Consider the following 21,382-nt stretch of genomic DNA (forward strand, 5'->3'; position numbering starts at 1 on the left):
GTCCAGATTTGGATATAGCTGTCATATAGACCGATCTCTCGATTTAAGGTCTTGGACCCGTAAAAGGCTCATTTATTGTCAGATTTTGACAAAATTTGAAATAGTGAGTTGTGTTAGACCCCTCGACAATCTTCTTCAATTTGGCTCAGATCGGTCCAGATTTGGATATAGCTGCCATATAGACGGATCTCTTGATTTAAGGTTTTGGATTTATAAAATGCGCATTTATTGTCCGATGTGGCCGAAATTTGGGACAGTGAATTGTGTTAGACCCCTCGGCATCCTTCTTCAATTTGGCCCAGATCGGTCCAGATTTGGATATAGCTGCCATATAGACCGATCTCTCGATTCAAGGCTTTTGGCCCTTAAAAGCGCATTTATTGTCCGATGTCGCCGAAATTTGGGACAGCGAGTTATGTTAGGTCCCGCAATATACTTCTGCAATATGCCACAGATCGGTTCAGATTTGGATGTAGACCGATCTTTCGATTGACCATATAGACCGATCTCTCGATTTAAGGTATTGAGCCCATAAAAGGCGCATTCATTGTCCGATTTCGCCGAAATTTGGAACAGTGAGTTGTGTTAAGCCCTTCGACATTCTTCTTCAATTTAACTCAGATCGGTCCAGATTTGGATGTAGGTGCCATATAGACCGATCTCTCGACCTTAGGTTTTGGATCTCTAAAAGGCGCATTTATTGTCCGATGTCGCCGAAATTTGGGACAGTGACTAATGCTATGCTTTTCGACATCTGTGTTGTATATGGTTCAGATCGGTCTATATTTGGTTACCAAAAAGACCAATATTTTGTAATACACAATTGAACAATGACTTGTACTTATTAGTATTTGGTTCAAATCGGAACATATTTTGATACAGCTGCTATGGGGCATAAGGCATGCATTTTTCACCGGATTTTGACGAAAGGTGGTTTCCGTATATACCCGAGGTGGTGGGTATCCAAAGTTCAGCGCGGCCGAACTTAACGTCTTCTTACTTGTTTTTTTCTACGGAATAGACGTTTCTCCTCTCTCCTTTTCTCCCGATACCTCTACTTCATCTGGCGCGTTGCTACTGATTGCAGGGTTGTTCTATATGCCGCATCCTTAGCTTCGGTAGCATCTCGACACTCTTGGTCGTACCATGGGTTTCTTAGAGGGGGCTTCTGGTACCCAAGTACGGATTTCGCGGCATTTTCCATGGAGTGGGCAATAGTTTGCCACTGCGCCATTAAGCAGTTGGGTCTCCAATTTTTTCGTAGGAAACTTGTGTACAAAAATCTGAAGCAATGTCAGAATTACAAAATTATTAACACTTAACAAGAATTGTTTATTGAAATTTTATTGCATATTTTTCCAATACCAGGCTTACATGAAAATCTTATTTCATACAAATTTTCGAACTCTTCCTTTACTTAAGACATATCTTATCCCCCTTTTCCCTACGCTTGTGGTCTGTGTAAACACAATTTGATTAAAATCAAATCAAATGTAATTATTTGGCAAAGCCTCAACATAAAATTGCACCACTCAATTTGGAATTTAAAGTTTTACAAAATCAATGCAAAGAGATCAAAATTTCAAATCATTTTGAGCCAAAAAATAAAAGTGATTTATTGCATTCAACCATTTCAAGTTTAAACCTTCATGATCGTCATTTTCTTATGCAAATTTTTGAATTTTTGACCATCAAAAGTTTGCTTCGATTTGCTTTCTGGCTTTTATGTGTTTTTACGCCATTCCTTCCATGAAGTTGTTTTCTTAAATATTCTTCAATAAACATTATAAAATTTATAATAATTATGGCGATTAATTTAGATAACCTAAAGTTTTGTCGGTTAACGTCACAAGCCATCACATTTAGGAAATGATGATCATTTTTTGTCTGTTATTGTATTTTTTGCTATGAAGTAGATAAGTATTTCCTAATAATTTAAAATGAGTCATTTTGTAAATAAATCATTGGAAATACATTTTAAAATGATTATTAATCAAATAATTATTTTCTAAGTTAACAAAAACAAAATTATAGGGGAAATACAGTTATGAATAAGACAACTAAGCACGTTTTGGTTAGAACAATATTTGGTAAAACGTAATTCAAATTTGAGCAAGTGGGATTTTTGAGTTATTTTCGGAACTATTAGAGTTTTAACACGAATCGAATAATTAGAAGGAGCTACTGTAGGTATGAAACTTAAATTTGCATGTAATTTTGAGACATTATTTGAGATGTTCTCGAAAAAAATAAAAAAAATTAAAATTTTAAATAATTATCATTTTACTTCTCTTTCGTGACGAGCTTATAGATCTAACAGGTTATAGTCCGCTTCGGGGTCGAAGAAGCAAAATGGGAGCTATATCAAGCTATAGATCGATTCAGACCATATTGTACACGTATGTTGAAGGCCACGGGAGAAGCCGTTGTATAAAATTTGTGTCAAAATCAATGAGAATTGCGCTCTCTAGAGGCTCAAGAAGTCAAGATCCCAGATCAGTTTATATGACAGCTATATCAGGTTTTGTACCGATTTGCGCCATACTTATCACAGTTTTTGAAAGTCCTATCAAAACACCTCATGCAAAGTTTTAGCCAAATCGCATGAGAATTGCGCCCTCAACAAATTAAGATCCAAGATCGGTTTTTACGGCACCTATACCAGGTTATGAACCGATTTGGACAATACTTCGCACAAATGTTGGAAGTGATACCAAAAAACCACGTGGAGGCTCAAGAAGTCAAGACCCAAGATCGGTTTATATGGCAGCTATATCAAAACATTGACCGATTTGGCCCATTTACAATTTACAAACCGACCTACAGTAATAAGAAGTATTTGTGCAAAATTTCAAGCGGCTAGCTTTACTCCTTCAAAAGTTAACGTGCTTTCGACAGACAAACGGACGGACGGACATGGGTAGTTCGACTTAAAATGTCACAATAATCAAGAATGTGTATATTTTATGGGGTCTAACGCACATTTCGAGGTGTTACAAACAGAATGACGAAATTAGTATACCCCCATCCTATGGTGGAGGGTATAAAAAGTTTTTGCAATGGAAAAGTAGTGCCAGAAGCTACCAAAACACCAACCATAGCATGATGCCTTTCGATTCTTGGTTAAGAAATCTTATTGCAAACTTTTAGGTGTCAAGGCTTCAAGGGCCGTCCGTTGGTAGGTTATACTCATATCGAATTCAAAGCTCAACATCCTGTCTGCCAGTTATTCTTTTTCCAACGCATGTGTTTGTTTGTTGTAGTGATAGTGATCCATGCAATCTGCAAACATTTATGATTGCCAAACATCCTTCCGCCAATCTTATGGATGAAGATTATGATAGAGGATGAGCTTGTTTAAAAGAGTCGTAGACAATTCCCCCTGTCGTGAGCCATTGTCTCCTCAAGATGAATCTTCTGGAAGAGTATTCCGCGAATCTTCCATATGAGTTGCTAACGAGTAAGTCAGAAGAGTCTTGGAAGATCTAAAAATGGCGCAAAAATTGTGTGGACGAGTAACATTTGAATGTGTTAGAAGATGTATATAGTCTTCTAGAAGAGTTGCGCAAAACTCGCCTGGACGACTAACGAATAAGTATTTGGAATATTTATTAAATATTATTATCTAACCGTTCCGCGTTATTAGCTTGGAAAATGAATATCAAGATTAGTTTGTCCTTCGAAAACGCAACAACTACAATATGTTAAGTTAAAAAGAAGTTGCGGATAGGTTATACGTACTCAGAACGTTTTGGCATACGAGCGTTATTTGTGTTTCTACAGTAATTTAAAAGATTCATCTTGCCCAAAAAACGGAATTAAATCGTGAACGTTATGGTGCGATTCTTTTTTATAACTTTCGGCGTGAATTAACTCAACAACAGTGTATTAATGAACCTAATTCAATTTTTGGCGATGAAGCTCCATCAAGGACCAGAGTTTATAGATGGTATGGTGAATTCAACCGAGGTCGTAGTTCACTCCAATACAAATTTCGTGAAGGTGGTCCAAAATCAGTTGTTGTTCCAAAAACCATTGATGCTGTGAACCAACTGATCGTCATGCAACCTCTCGTGGGATTGAGATAACCTTAGGCATTGGTGGGACCAACATTTATTCAATACTGCATGAACATTTGACCGTCAAAAAAATTTGTTGACTTGACTTCTTGAGCTTCTAGAGGTCCCAATTCTTAACCGATTTGGCTGAAATTTTGGTATCATTTTTAACAACTGTACTAAGTTTGGTTCAAATCGATTCATAACCTGATATAACTTATAACTTGAATTCTTGAGAGGTCGCACTTCTTATCCAATCTGGCTGAAATATTGCACATAACGTTGAGGAATGACTTCCAACAACTGAGTATGGTCTAAATCGGTTTATAACCCGATATAACTGCCATATAAACCCATCTCCCAATTAGACTTCTTGAGTTTCTAGAGTGCGCAATTTTTCTATGACTTCTAACAGCGATGACAAGTATGGTCAATATCGGTCAATAACTTGATGTAGCTCATACATATATTAAAAAAGTCATTTAAAGAACTTGACAAATGCGATCCATAGTGGAGGGTATGTAAGATTCGTCCCGGCCGAACTTACCACGCTTTTACTTGCTTTAATATTCCTTTCAATAACGTAAAATGGCTGTAACTCCTCATTCTGGGATCCTTTATCATAGGAAACCCGCTCTTCTTTACAGAGCCTTCTTTCAGAAAAACGAATAAAATATTAACCTTAACATAAAAGCCAGAATTGTACTATTGTCCAAAGTACATTTCTTTTGAGTCGAATATTGTTCCTAGTAGCCCATATGTACTTCATCTGGAGGTGGACGGCCTACTGGCACTTGATCCAAGTTTACTTTACCTTGATCAGGTGTGCCACTGTACGAGAGCCCTTTGTAGAGAAATTTTACATGGCATAGTACCTCACAAATGTTGCCATTTTAATTTCATATTGTACGGATCGTTCTACATGTCCGGTTGTAGGTGGAGCGGCATCCACTGATATTGTTGTTCAACTAGATCTAAGTATTTTAACTTAAAATGGTTGTATCTTCTTAACTATGGTCTAGAATTCTAGATAAGAACCTTTTGCTGTAAAGTTGTGTGAATTCTCCGCGTCAAAAGGAATCTCCGTTCATATGGGTTTCCAAGTAATCGTTTAATTTGGAAACTTAGAAACCAAATAACTTGCATAAATATAGGGAGGATGTGCAACAATTGTAGCTTATTGTTTAATTTGTTCGTAAGCTAGAGTAAAGCATTAGAAATGGAATGGCAAAGTTAGTACTATCTTATCTTATCCTATGGAGGGTGTAAAAACTACAACTATTATATTTAAAAATTCAATCTAAAGTACAATAATCCAGCTCATCTTAATTTTTGAATATATCTCCGCTTTAAGTTGAGGGGCCCTTCACTTCAAAATTATTCAGCAAGAGAGCTATTTTGACAGCCAGACAGACAGAAGAACTAACATAAATGACTTTGATGTATTAGCATATACTTGCCTTAAAACCCTAAGGTCATTCTCAATCATTTATTAAGGGAAATTTTCCAAACATTTGCCGCATCACCTCATTTGGAAAACAAAACAAAACAAAAATGCTTCCATTACCTTATACAAGCCTAAAAAAAATCTGCGGTTTGCTTTAATGTTAAAATGAAAATCATTTAGGCGAACAAATATTTGCCAATAATTAAATTGACTTACACTACATTTTCTTTGGGTGTGTACATTCTTAAGGTTATTTAACGACCATATATGTCAATATTTACATTATATAGAAGGCAGGGAATAGGTATATCATCATCATTAATGTAGCTAGCAATCATAATTGTTTTACTCTACAAAACACTTAAGATAATTATTAATAACTTTTTTACAGAAATTTTTTTTTACTATTTCACAAGTTAACAAACAATAAAATCCCTTGCAATTTCTCAAAGCCACGTGTCCAGCCAAAATTGCTGTTGACCACAACAATGGCGCCCGACGTTATCAAAATATTCACAATAACTCAGACTGGCAGCCAAAAACACATGCCGCAAATATTGCACGGTATTCACTTTGACAGATAAACTGATCGAATTTTCATTTCATGCGACAACAGTCATGTGAATAGACAATAAATAATTTAATTTCAAGTGCTAAATCGATCGATCGGTCATCACCACCACCTTTGCATGTGTTGTCATGGAAAATTGGCAAGCTTTTCAATTTCAATGAGTTAACACATCACTTCAGGGCCAAAATAGCTGTTATGCAAAGGCGGCCGTTTGACCAAAAGGTGTTCAGGTGCCTGCCATCACGTGTTTTTTTTGGAACCAACTCTTGCCAATTAATCAATTTTGAGTTGCAAAAATGTATTTGTAATGAATTCAATTCTAATTATTTGAAAAAGGTAGGAGAAAAGGTGATCAGGCAAATGGTTTTAAATAACAATTAACAATATTTGTGGTGTAGTTTCCCCTGGGAAACTTCAACTAAATATAAAAAAAGCTTCCGATATATTTTTATTTTTCAAAGTAGATACCACAACTTAGAATGGTTATATCTTCTTATCAAGAGTCAAAGAGTATTAGCGCTATTATTACGGGTCATAACAAAATGATAAAGTTTTAATTTTGCAACTCCACATACCTCAAGGTGGACATTTGTTACACATATTTCCTGCAAACACTAGCCTTAAAAGTGTACAATCTGATTGATCTGAGTGATTTTATTGCGGAATAAAAAATTTTGCACTAATGCACTTTGAGAACTTGGGTTGTAAATGTAAATTTGCCCATGAACATTCCATTAAAGAACTGGGGCAAACTTCTCACAAATCGATGAGTGCTGTCCCATTCAATTTTAAGCTCAGTGATAAGGGATCTCCTTTTTATAGCCGAGTCCGAACGGAGTGTCAACTCTTTGGAAAGGAAGTTTTACATGACAAAGTACCTCACAAATGTCGCCAGCATTAGGAGAGGATAACCACTGCTGAAAAATTGTCTAATGTTCCTACCAGGATTCGAACCCAGGCTCTCAGAGATATAGGCAGACATGCTAACATCTGCGCTACGGTGGGGTTAGATTTGATTTTAGTGGCAGTCTTAGGTTAGATTTGGTTTTTGTGGTAGTCTGTAATCATACTCAGTCCATTGTAATATCAAACGAACAGGAGAACAGATTGCTTGTAAAGTAAGTAAGTTATTAGTTCAGACAAGTCCATAAAGAAATAAGAACCCAAACTGAAACTCCTTCTTGCCAGTGCAGCAAAGGACCTCCTCACAGCTTCCGTAACCTTTAGTCTATCCACAGTTCTAAAACCTCTGAAATGTGTAAGGTTGTTTGTAGTCTTGCAAACTCTTCTGAAAACAAGTAAAAAGGCGTTAAGTTTTGGATACCCACCACCTCAGGTATATATGTAAACCACCTTTCGTCAAAATTCGGTGAAAATGCATACCTTATGCCCCATAGCAGCTATATCGAAATATATTCCGATTTGGACCAAATACTTATAAGTACAAGTCCAGATTTTGATATAGCTGCCATATAGACCGATCAGTCGATACAAGGTTTTGAGCACATAAAACGCGCATTTATTATCCATGTCGCCCAATTTGATACAGTAAGTTGTGTTAGGTTCTTTGATATGGATATATTGTAGCTGCCATATAGACCGATCTCTCGATTTAAGGTTTTGGTCCCATAAAAGGCGCATTTATTGTCCGATGTCGCCAAAATTTAGGACGGTGAGTTGTGTTAGGCCCTTCAACATTCTACTTCAATTTAGCTCAGATCGGACCCGATTTGGATATAGCTGCCATATAGACCGATCTCTCGATTTAAGGTCTTGTCCCAAATTTCGATGTCGCTGAAATTTGGGACAGTGAGTTGTGTTAGGCCCATCGACATTCTTCTTCAATTTCGCTCAGATCGGTTTAGATTTGCATATAGCTACCATATAGACCGATCGCGCCATACAAGGTTTTGGGTCCATAAAAGGTACATTTATTTGTCCTGCCATATAGACCGATTTAAAGTCTTGGCCCCATAAAAGGCACATTTATAATCCGATTTCGCTTTTAACTTGACACAGCGACTTATGTTAGACTTTTCGACATCCGTGTCGTTTAAAGTTCAGATAGGTCTACATTTGGATATAGATACCAAAAAGACCTAAAATATTGTTCTACAAAATTGAAAAATGTCTTATACTTAATAGACCACTCAATATATGTGTCGATTTTGATCAAAATCGGAACATATTCAGATAAAGCTGCCATGGGGGCATAAATTATGCATTTTTCATCGGATTATGACATATACCCGAGGTGGTGGGCATCCAAAGTTCGGCCCGGCTGAACTTAACGCCGTTTTACTTGTAATTTTTCTAATACATGTTGGATGTAATCCATTCTTTAAACCGGCATCGCCGTATGAACGATTTGCATCTTGTGAAGCCTGTTCTCAATAAACAAAAACTTAAAATGACTGTAAGTCCTTAACATTTGAGATGTGAAAAAGTTCATTATCCTAAATTTGGAATATTCAATTAAGAATTTAATCAGCATAAAATGTATATTGAATGCCAGTATAACTTTTTGATTGGAAGAACCTTTTAACAAAAGTTCGGCTGGCAGCCATCACATGTTGTTTGGAATCGCCAATAAATCAATCAATATTTGGCAGCAAAAATGGTAAATTTGCAAGAATTGAATTCTTATTATATAATTAAGAAACGGTCAACCCAAAAGGGTTTAAATAACCATTAACTGAAATTGTGCTGAGTAACAAACAGACAAATGACATTTAGTTTTCTTTAAAAAATCACTAAATGCCTCTTGTACGTAATGGGTGATTATACAACCACAACCACTTTGATGGACAAGTTTATTTACAATAACTTGAAAGCTAGTGCCAACGCCATACCATTTGTCTAAGCCCATTGACTGATTCTACAACTCAGGGCAATGTAGGCAATATTTACACCATTACTGCGGTTTGCTGCTGCAGCGGCCTCTAATTCTTATCGGTTAAAGTGTAGTCGAAAAGTACACAAAATAATATCAGGGGCAAAACAGAATGCGTTTTGTTTTATTGCCAACATGTTATGTTGACATTAAAGGTAATCAATTTAATTTAAAGGCTAAATGTTCAAATAAAGATTTGTGTCTCGGCAAAGAAAACACCAATTAAATAGATTATCAAAATTAAAAAGAAAGAAACACAAACTCAACACTGAGCATATTGGCAATGAACTTAAGTAGAAGGTCAGTTTTGTTTGCCACAATGTAGGAAAATGATTGATATCTATTAAGGGCCAGCACACAAAAACATGTTGGAAATTTTAAGTGTGGTTTTCAAGGAAAATATCTAATATCATTACAATAGTTAGTTTGCTCATATCAATTAGTTTGTTTGACTTATTGGGAAATTTTGTAAACAAAATTAATTATGTACATTTTAGACTGCAAACACATTTTTGGAATATTCAATTATATAGCAAAGAAGATATAACTCTTCGCTCAATTTAGGCTCAAAAATAAGGAGTTCCTTTATTACACCCGAGTGCGGCATAATAAACAATATTTTTATGATATTTCTCCTTTTTAGTATTTGTTTGCTAATCTTCCTGTAATACACCTCGTACCTATAAAATTAATTATATGTACATTTTAGACTGCAAACACATTTTTGGAATATTCAATTATATAGCAAAGATATAACTCTTCGCTCAGTTTAGGCTAAAAAATAAGGAGTTCCTTTATTACACCCGAGTGCGGCATAATAAACAATATTTTTATGATATTCTTCCTTTTTAGTATTTGTTTACTAACCATTCTGTAATACACCTCGTACCTATAAAATGTGGGATTTTATTTAAATTCTGTACAAACAATTAAACCTCTTCAACGATGATACATCGACGATGTATTTTGGTGATAAGATGTAAATACAAAAACATGTTTATATATATTATTTATTTATATTATTCGGCAAAAAGGTCTTTAAACTTAGTAAATATGATATGACATACATTTATTTCTCTGTTAATTATATTATGCTATTAACCTTTCGAAAGCCTCAGTCTATTTTTAGTTAGTTTCCGCAACATTGCTTAAATTGGAGAAGCCTTATCGCTTCCTAACAAAGTTTCGGAGGAGAATTTTTTGTGGGTAACATTTATGGATATTATGATTGATATAAATCATATATAAATAAAAGGAAAAACGAAAAGTGTCTAATCGGAATGTTGGTTAATTTTTCATAAATGAAGTCCAAAGTGGAAGCTGGTTAAAGTCGCCTTAAAGTGCAAGCTTTCAAGGGTCCTGATATATGCAATGTATACAACTGCACTTAATAACTACGAATGCAACAAAAAAATAATTTTCCTCTTTAAAGTATAGTTGTTCTGCACAGATCTTATTGTAGTATTGATTAAATTTAAAAAAGTGACCCCTAAATGGGTCACTGTTTGAAAAATTTTTACCATAGTATTCAACATGAAGAAGTGTAAATTTCATGCTGATCTCAGCGGTGCTTTTAAATAAATGTGATCCAATAGAAACTCAGACTTCAGGTTTCCATTTAGTACATTTAGTTTGAAATTGACGTTCAGCATTGTACGCCGACTTTTCAACATGGACAATCTGATCAGATTTAATCTTTCCTTATAATGTGGTAAAGTATTAAATGTCCAGTAACGTCCGCATAAGCAGAATATCACGAACTGTTTTTGCACAGACTCAGTTGAATTTCAATGTATTTGACAATTAGGGTCCCATATTTTTGATCTAAACTCCAAAATCGGTCGTGCAAGGGATGTATAAAGTTTCTCGTAACAATTGGATCCACAAACGCTTAACGAATCCTAAAGAACTATAGGCTTGATTAACCGTCAAAGATATGAGTGATCTAAAGTTTAACCTTTGATCTAACCGTCAAAGATATGAGTGATCTAAAGTTTAACCTTTGATTTAACAAGAAGCCAAGATGCATGATTGATCCCACAGTCTCTACAGTCGAACTATTTATATGGTAATTTGTGGTAAGATTATTATCAGTCATTGTGTCCGTCATGACAGGTCACTGTCTAATCGGAAAACATGCTGACAGACTGAAGGTTGCCTGCAACGACTTTTGCAGAAGCTGTAGGGATATCGAGGAAGAAGAGACTATAGGACACCTTCTGTGTGTGTGTCCCGCACTAGCAGTTAGAAGGCATGTGAACATTCGCAAGTAATTGGGCTTTTTAAAGCGATCTGGATGGTTCAACGGTAGGAACTAAACGGCATCTTCCTTCTTCTGTTTCTGTGGTATCGCAATGGACGAAAACGTCTAAGTGAGTCTGATGGCAGACTGCCACTTAAACCTAACCTAACATACGTCAATATTAAGTATCTGTGCAAAATTTCAAGCTTTATGGATGGTTCAAAGGTAGGAACTAGAAGGCATCTTCCTTCTTCTGTTCCTGTGGTATCACAATGGACGAAAACGTCTAACTGAGTCTGATGGCAGATTGCCACTTAAACCTAACCTAACCTACGTCAATATTAAGTATCTGTGCAAAATTTTAAGCGGTTAGCTTTACGTGTTTGACCACTATCGTGATTTCGACGGACGGTCGGACGGATGGACATGGCTAGATCGACTCAGAACGTCGAGATGATCAAGAATAGATACACTTTATGGGGTCTAAGATGAATATTTCGAGGTGGTACAAACGGAATGACTAGGTTTGTATACCCCCCATCCCATGATGGTGGTGTTAACTAAAAGTTCTTGTATCTCCAAAATTGTTCTTTCAATAACTTAAAATGCTTGTATCTCCTATGCCATCCGCTTAGAACCCGATAAATATGCTTATAAATCAGTCTTAAAAAGTCGTCCATGTCGTTTTTTTTTTCTCCAAAAATTAACAAACACTTCAGATTTTGTAAAAAAATTTGTTCGCTACAATGACTTCATCATCTTCTCCAGCGAAGCTTAAACAAAATAAAATTGACACCAAGATCACAATTTTAACAAAAGAAATAAAATTATAAACACAATTAGAAAACGCTAACATATCATAATCAATTAACACCAAGTGTCAAGAAACTGTTCAGAACTTTTAATTAGAAATAAAACGTACAGAAAAAAAAAACAAACCTGATCAGATTTAAAATTTATACGTTTTCCGTTCTCTCTTGTTATCGTTACAATTACAGCAATTTTCAACAAGATCTACACCGAGGGCAAAATTGAGGAAGAATTTCAGAAAACAGTTATATTCCCTATTCATAAAAAAGGCAGACTCGATGATGCATCGAATTATAGAGGTATATCCTTTATGAATTCCGTGGCTAAAATATTCATGGGTGTACTAAATGATAGACTGGGACAATGGGTTGAAGAAAACAATATATTGGTTGAATTCCAGGCAGGTTTTCGAAAAAACTATTCTACGGTGGACAATATATATAATTTAGCTTCGATGGTCAATATCAAGCTGGCGGAAAAGAAGAAGGTTTACGCGTTTTTTGTAGATTTTCGAGCGGCATTTGACAAAATTTCACGAAACTTACTTTTCTACAAATTAAATCAGATTGGCATCTCTTTCAAATTTATAAAGATGATAGAAGCTGTCTATCAAAACACTCAGTCAGCAGTGTGGACTGGAGAAGAGCTGTCTGGTTATTTTGATACAGAATCTGGTGTAAAACAAGGGTGCTTACTATCGCCATTATTATTTTCTCTTTATATAAACGACTTAAGCGATGCACTGGAAGGAGGTGTAGATATAGAAGGCATAAACATAAAAACCCTGCTGTATGCTGACGACATAGTAATTTTAGCGGAGGATTCAACTACCCTGCAACAAATGATAGCAAACTTGGAAGAATTTTGTAAAAAATGGAGCTTAATAGTCAACACTGAGAAGTCTAAAATCATGGTATTCCGAAACGGGGGAAGACTATCACAGCAGGATAAATGGTTCTTCCATGCAGAACCATTAGAAGTGGTATCAGAATATAAGTACTTAGGGGTGGTACTAACGCCCAAAATGAAGTTCTTGAAGCATATTCAGTCCCGGACAACACAAGCTAAAAGTGCTATAAAAGCAACATGGAAAAACTTCTTAAAGAAAGACGAAATACCCCTGCAAGATAAATGGAACTTGTACATGGCGGTTTGCAGATCGGTACAGTCGTATGCAGCGCAGGTCTGGGGCTATGAATATTTTGAAGAAGTTGACCAATTGCAGCGTTTTTTCTTAAAAACTGTTCTTAATTTGCCAGACTCTACACCAAATTATGCTCTCTATATGGAAACAGACTTACAAGAAAGTCATTTATACACACTGGGACTGCATTTGAAGTATATATCTAGTACGCTGTACAGATATAAAAGGGATAGACTGCCGCATAAACTTACACTTATAATGGTCCAGAAACAAATATTTTGGGTGAAAGCTTTAAACGACATTCTAAATGAGCTGGATATGCAACCATTGGTTGGAAATATAACGCAAGGTGAATGGAACAGTATGACTAATTCCATCATAGATTCACTATCGCAAGCTAACAAGCAAAGATTGCTGCAGAAAGCTTTACAAAGCAGGTCACGGTTTTATAAAAACCTGGATTTCACAAGAGGGTGTTTGTACCTAAATGGCGAATATAAAGTTAAGGACATTACGTGGATATTTAAAGCACGGGTCGATTTGATATACCTCAATGCTAATCAAAGAGGCTTAAATTTGGTTGACAACGATTTGTGCACGCTATGCAATTTGAGGGAGAGAGAGACAATATACCATTTTCTTGCCGTATGTCCCATACTAAGAAGCCAACGCATGCTTTTCTTTCACAGGCCGACGCTGACAGAACCTGAATTAATTAGCATCTTAGATGGAAGAGAGGTAGCAGACTGGGATAATCTTATAAAATATACCAAAAATGCCTTACAATACCGAAAGCTAATATTAACCGAGTACGCCTAATACTATTAAGCATAGACTAAAATGTCCCTTAAACACAGCTTTGAAAATGTTTCTTTAAATCCGGCTGACGACTTGAAGTCATAGCCGTAAATCTTTATTTTGATGGATTAACTCTGAAATACGCTAATATATTGCTTTTATTTTATTTTAAGTTTATTTAGACATTATTGTATTGAAAAAGAAAATAATGAAAATAAAGATTACTACTACTACTACTACTACTTGTTATCGTTACAGTGTTGCCTGTATATCAACGTAGCTACTACAACCTCAACATGGCTGATATCAACAACAAGCCCAAAATACAGTTACGCCCCAGTCTGTCCATTAATGGCGAAAAGACTCCCTCGCCGTCCACCAAACTGCTAATCAATCATGGCAAACCAAATTTCACCATACAACGTTCACCAAAAATACAAAATGGCAATGATAATCCCATGTCTCCTCCGGCGACCCCCAAAAATGATTTTGTGGTTAAGAGTACCACCTTCAATGGTGTCTTCAAGCCTTCAAATATAAGTGTGGCCTCCAAGAAGTCTCTAGAGGAGAATGGCAATGGCGGTGACAATGAGGCTGCCAAAGTGGTTTTGAGGCGCACCAAAGTAGCAGAACCTCCATTAAAGGAGGGCGAAGACGAAAATGTGCCCGAATTCATAAGGCGTCAGCGTCGTATTCAGGAGCGCCTGGCAAAGGAGAATTTAGATTTCGAAAATAGACGCAGTGGCTACTTTACCCATGTTGTGATTTCACCTACTTCACCCAATCGCAAATCATTTGTGGAGACCATGTCCAGTCCGGCTATAGTACCAGGCCTAGAAATTCGCCCACCGGTGCAACCAGAAAAAATTGTCGAAAGCGAAGAGGAAAAGAATCATGAAGAAAATAAAGAAGAATTGCTTAACGAAATAGCCCATGAAATAGTGCAGCAGGGTAATGGAGAAACAGCTGTTGCTGCTGCGGCCCCTATAGCCTTAAATGGCAACCACGATGAGGAGGAGGAAGTTAATAAGGCCATAGAGGAGGTGAACAAAGCTGTAGCTGGTGAAGATGATGACAGAGCTGTGGAGGAAGATGCCACCGAGGAGACAGTAGTAGCTGTAGTAACCTCAGCTCCTTTAGTGGAAGTGGAAACACAAGAGGATGCCAAGGCACCAGTACAAGCTGTAGTAACTTCGTCGCTGTTGGAAGAATCACAGCCCTCCGATGAGACTCCTGCACAAGTTGCTGTCGTAACTTCAGCCTTGATGGAAGAACCCGCAGCTCCTGTGCAAGCCGTGGTGACCTCAGCCTTAATGGTGGAAGAAGAGCCTCAACAAAACGGTCATGTTGAGGCTGTGGTACATACCGAGGTCCACCAACAAAATGGTCACTCTAATGATGAAATCACAATTTCCCATACCAATGCCATGGACACACCCAGCCTACCTTCCCCTGATCCAAGTGGTGAAAAAGGCGTCAACTATGAACCCAAAACCGTGGTCTCTTTCTCAAGAGATTTGGGAGAGCCCAATAAATATCCCGATACAGTGAAAGTTGTAAAGGATGCTGATACAACCGACTCTGCTAATGATGAACTGAAGGAATTGGCCAAGCTGAAATTTGAAATTAAGGGCGATGAGCAAGATATTGAAGTGACGCCTGTTCTGAAGGTGGAATAGAGAGGGAGCAAATGAGAAATATTTCCAAAACAAGTGAAAAAAAACTTAATTTAATTAAAGTAGATGCATAAGAGTATAAGTAAATTCAACTATTCTCCATGGCTTAAATATTGAAATGTCGAAGAAAATATAAAAAAAAACTTTGTAGAGCCCTCATTTTGTAAAAGCTTTGGTAAATCCAACTAACATCACAGATCAATTAGTGTATAGACTCCTTATATGGTTATTTTGCAAAAAATAATTCAAAAGTTTTCCTCTAGACGTCACTTTAAGCTGTCAAAGACAAGCCGCTGAGCATGTCTTGCCATCTGTAAAGGCCAAAACAGAACGAGCGCGTTGAGCTTTGTTTTTGAGCGTTGCGTTGAAAAATGCAACTCTGCAAACAAATCCCACATAAGCAACGCCCAAAAGTTAAAGAAAGTATTGCCACACTAAAATTAGTGTTTTAGGCTTCAAAATTAAAAATGTTTTAAACTTTTGCGTGTTGCTTTTGTGGGATTTGTTTGAAGAGTTGCATTTTTCAACGCAACGCTCAAAAACAAAGCACCACGCGCTCATTCTGTTTTCGCCTTAGGAGCTTTTTTAGCGTTTGGAGAGAAATTTCAAGTAGCCTTTACATTTGTCTATGGTTAATGCTTCTTAATTTATTGTATTAGAAAAAGAACATAAGAACTCCCTGCATATCTTGGAGCTTACTGATTTTTTCTGTTTCTTCTGGAATTTAGTAAAAAAAAGGTTTTAAATTTAGTCCTTACATTTTTTGCAATAGCTAATCTGAATAAAAAACTTGAACTATTCAAATATCTTCCAAAAAACTATGAGCGTGGTCTTAAGTATCTTTTTTTCTGCTTTTATAGTATAAATTAAATTTTTATTAAATATGATTAAATAGCATATCCTTGATTGAGCGAGTCAGTTATGCAATCTGGCATCTTAGTAATAATATTTCTTAATTTTAAGTTAAACGAATTAAACTTCTTTACACATTCATAAACGAAAATTTTAATGACAAAAGACATTGAGAAATAACGCATTCCCATTTAATACTTGTACTATTATGAGAAGAAAGTGTGATCTTGGTAGCCTGGAGTAATGACTTAGTCCATTGTTTTATTTTATTATTATCATTATTATTATTATTATTATTATTACAATATTATTGTATCTGTATTTTAATTTTTTGTTTAGTTTTTAAGTTAAAACTGTTGCCAAATTTTTAAATTATAATAAATTTATTATTTAAATAAAACAAATAAAAAACAAGTAAAAGCGTGCTAAGTTCGGCCGGGCCGAATCTTATATACCCTCCACCATGGATCGCATATGTCGAGTTCTTTTCCCGGCATCTCTTCTTAGGCAAAAGAAGGATATAAAAAAAGATTTGCTCTGCTATTAGAGCGATATCAAGATATGGTCCGGTTTGGACCACAATTAAATTATATGTTGGAGACCTGTGTAAAATGTCAGCCAATTCTAATAAGAATTGCGCCCTTTGTGGGCTCAAGAAGTAAAATAGAGAGATCGATTTATATGGGAGCTATATCAGGCTATAAACCGATTCAGACCATAATAAACACGTATGTTAATGGTCATGAGAGAATCCGTCGTACAAAATTTCAGGCAAATCGGATAATAATTGCGACCTCTAGAGGCTCAAGAAGTCAAGATCCCACATCGGTTTATATGGCAGCTTTATCAGGTTATGAACCGATTTAAACCATATTTGGCACAGTTGTTGGATATCATAACAAAATACTACGTGCCAAAATTCATTCAAATTGGATAAGAATTGCGCCCTCTAGAGGCTCAAGAAGTCAAGACCCAAGATCGGTTTATATGACAGCTATATAAGGTTATAGACCGATTTGAACCATACTTGGCACAGTTGTTGGATATCGTAACAAAACACGTCGTGCAAAATTTCATTCCAATCGGATAAGAATTGCGCACTCTACAGGCTCAAGAAGTCAAGACCCAAGATCGGTTTATATGGCAGCTATATCAGGTTATAGACCGATTTGAACCATACTTGGCACAGTTGTTGGATGTCATAACAAAACACGTCGTGCAAAATTTCATTCCAATCGGATAAAAATTGCGCACTCTAGAGGCTCAAGAAGTCAAGACCCAAGATCGGTTTATATGGCAGCTATATCAGGTTATGAACCGATTTGAACCATACTTATCACAGTTGTTGGATGTCATAACAAAACACGTCGTGCAAAATTTCATCCCAATCGGATAAGAATTGCGCACTCTAGAGGCTCAAGAAGTCAAGACCCAAGATCGGTTTATATGGCAGCTATATCAAAACATGGACCGATATGGCCCATTTACAATACCAACCGACCTACACTAATAAGAAGTATTTGTGCAAAATTTCAAGCGCCTAGCTTTACTCCTTCGGAAGTTAGCGTGCTTTCGACAGACAGACGGACGGACGGACGGACGGACGGACGGACGGACGGACAGACGGACGGACATGGCTAGATCGACATAAAATTTCACGACGATCAAGAATATATATACTTTATGGGGTCTCAGACGAATATTTCGAGTAGTTACAAACAGAATGACGAAATTAGTATACCCCCCATCTTATGGTGGAGGGTATAATAAAATAAATAACTGTTCTTTTTTATACCCCCCACCATAGGATAGTTGTATATTCATTTAGTCATTCCGTTGGTAAAGCATTGAAATATCCATTTCCGACTCTACAAAGTATATATATTTCGGATCGTTGTAAAACTCTTAGACGATTTAATGATATCCGTGTCCAGTGTCCTGAGGAAGAGTGGTTCCACAGCTTTCTCACCTGCCCCCGGATGCCTACGGAAGCTCATCATGACAAGATCTAACGAATCTTGTGAATCTGAAGACGAGGCTAACACAACAGTGGTGGAAGTTCTGAATCTTGACTATGGTCCGGTTTCTACAGATAAATCTCCATCATTGTAAGGCCGCTTCGGCAGCACTAAAGGTCCTCTGACGGCAGGGGGATTTGACGTGGTTCTTATCCAGGAACCATGGGTGTGTGGAGAAAAGATTTGTGGACTAAGAATTGCGGACTTAAACTCCTCAAAGGGATACACATTGCCTGTATTCTTGCAAAGAGTAATCTAAATGTTTTTATACCCACCACCGAAGGATGGGGTATATTCATTTTGTCATTCCGTTTGCAACATATGAATCCGTGCAAGACAGAAGTAGTTCTTTTCTGGAGGAAATACAAGTTACCTACAGTGGAACCTGTCTCCTTGGGTGGAGAGAATGTTCCGTTTACAGAAAGCGCAAAATACTTGGGTGTTTTGCTGGACAGGAAATTAAACTTCAAATCCAACATTTTGGAGAAGGCAAGAACGGCAATTCTTGCCCTATACTCCTCCAAGAGAGCCATTGGCAAAAGTTGGGGATTTAGACCGCGTGTCATGCATTGAGTATATACTGCAGTTGTCAGATATGGTGTTGTGGTCTGGTGGACGGAGCTTCAAAAGTCCACCAACTGCTCAATACTTAATCGGATCCAAAGGATGGCTTATTTGTGCATCACAGCCGCACTGAGGACTACAACATCTGATGCATTGAATTTAATGCTACATCTTATGCCACTGGACATTGTCGCTAGACAAATTGCAGCGACCACTGCCGTGAGTTTAAGGGAGCTTTCTCATTGGTCATGTGGCGGCTACGGACACTGTGTTATCCTTGATACAATATCCGATATTTCAGGCAATGTGGATTACACCCTACCTGAGCCGCTTTTTATACCCACCACCGAAGGATGGGGGTATATTCATTTTGTCATGCCGTTTGCAACACATCGAAATATCCATTTCCGACCCTATAAAGAATATATATTCTTGATCTGCGTAAAAATCTTAGAATCTAGCTATGTCCGTCCGTCTGTTGAAATCACGCTACAGTCTTTAAAAATTGAGATATTGGGCTGAAATTTTGCACAGATTCTTTTTTTTCCATAAGCAAGTTAAGTTCGAAGATGGACTATATCTTGACATAGCCCCCATATATACCGATCGGCCGATTAAGGGTCTTAGGCCCATAAAAGCCATATTTATTGTCCGATTTTGCTGAAATTTTGGGATAGTGAGTTATGTAAGGCCTTTCGACATCTTACTCCAATTTGGCCCAGATCGGTCCAGATTTGCATATAGCTGCCATATAGACCGACCCGCCGATTTAGGGTCTTAGGTCCATAAAAGCCACTTGATCACCTCGAGCCACACCAAGAAGACGAAGTTATAAAATTCCAAAGGTCAACAATAAAATCACAGAATTACTTTATTTAGACACAGATTTCAGTAGGAAATTCCCTCATGATATGTATAACAATTTTAATAAACGTTTTATGTATCATTGAGATTTTTGTAGTGTTACTAAACATTAATCGCTAAAAACCTGTGTTTTCAACTGTGAAAGACCCACATAGTACCAGTCTTAAGAAAGTTGTTTTTCATCGAAGTCCGTTCTCATTTTTAAATTTGCTTCAAATTCAAAAAAAGAAAACTTAACAATTCACCAATGTTGTCGCCATCAGCTGGGGGTGCAATGTCTTTTGTTTTATTGAAGGAATCGATTGGCTGCCATTATAAAAATATAACAATAAATAATTGCAGTCTTGTGGTTTGCTGATTAAATGCCTCTATTTATGGAGGAATATAAAATTAATTAGCCAACCCTCATCATGTCTGCTAAAACCACCGATCCGATTGAGAAGGCAAAAAAAATTAAAAAAAATATATAATATGACACCAGTTGCCGGCATGTGTCACTCTTTGGTAGTATCTGATCTTAAATAATTGGCGATGAGGTCAATGTCTAACATTGCGAGTTTAATAATAGGAGAAAGAATTCGCTTTTATTCACAAGACACCGATCAATTATATATTTGGGGAAGACCTAAAGGGAAATTCTCTTTAAATTTAACATGAGCTATTTGTTTTCATACCCTCCACCATCGTATGGGGGTATATTGACTTCGTCATTCTATTTGTAATACATCGAAATATTGGTCTTAGACCCCACAAAGTATATATATTCTTGATCGCCACCACACGCTATTGTTCGAAGGAATAAAGCTAGGAGCTTGAAATTTTTAACTAATACTTTCTACTAGTGTAGGTTGGTTGGGATTGTAAATGGGCCATATCAGTCTATGTTTTGAAATATCTCCCGTATAAAGCTATCTCCCGATTATACTTCTAGAGCCTCTAGAGGGCGCAATTTTCACCTGATTTGGCGGAAATTTGACGATTTTATGAACTGTAACATACGTGCCAATAATGGTTAGAATCAGTCAAAAACCTGATATAGCTCCCATTTAAATCGATCTCCCGATAATGCTTCTTGAACCCCTAAAGGGCGTAATTCCTACTCGATTTGGTTGCAATTTTGTAATATATTAAAATTATCAACCAAAACATATATTTTTATACCCTTCACCACAGGATGGGGGTATACTAATTTCGTCATTCTATTCGTAACTCCTCGAAATATTCGTCTAAGACTCCATAGAGTATATATATTTCTGATCGTCATGGCATTTTAAGTCGATCTAGCCATCTCCGTCCGTCTGTCCGTTCGTTCGTCTGTCTGTCGAAAGCACGCTAACTTTCGAAGGAGTAAAGCTAGCAGCTTGATGCTTCTTGTTAGTGTAAGTCAGTTGGGATTTTAAATGGGCCATATCGGTCCATGTTTTGATTTAGCTGCCATATAAACC

At 36.8% G+C, this 21,382-nt stretch overlaps 1 protein-coding gene across 2 annotated transcripts in view; it reads left to right on the plus strand.

Moving 5' to 3' along the window:
- Window positions 1-16,905, plus strand: part of LOC106092299 (uncharacterized) — a 55,526-nt gene extending 38,621 nt beyond the window's left edge. For both annotated transcript variants that reach the window (XM_013259124.2, XM_013259125.2), the window contains exon 2: window positions 14,222-16,905. In XM_013259124.2, coding sequence (XP_013114578.2) covers window positions 14,222-15,642 — 1,421 coding nt within the window. In that variant the 3' untranslated portion in view covers window positions 15,643-16,905. The remainder of the gene's footprint in view (window positions 1-14,221) is intronic.
- Window positions 16,906-21,382: the final 4,477 nt, after the last annotated feature.

Source organism: Stomoxys calcitrans, chromosome 5, assembly GCF_963082655.1.
Source record: "Stomoxys calcitrans chromosome 5, idStoCalc2.1, whole genome shotgun sequence".
NCBI classification, from domain to species: domain Eukaryota; kingdom Metazoa; phylum Arthropoda; class Insecta; order Diptera; family Muscidae; genus Stomoxys; species Stomoxys calcitrans.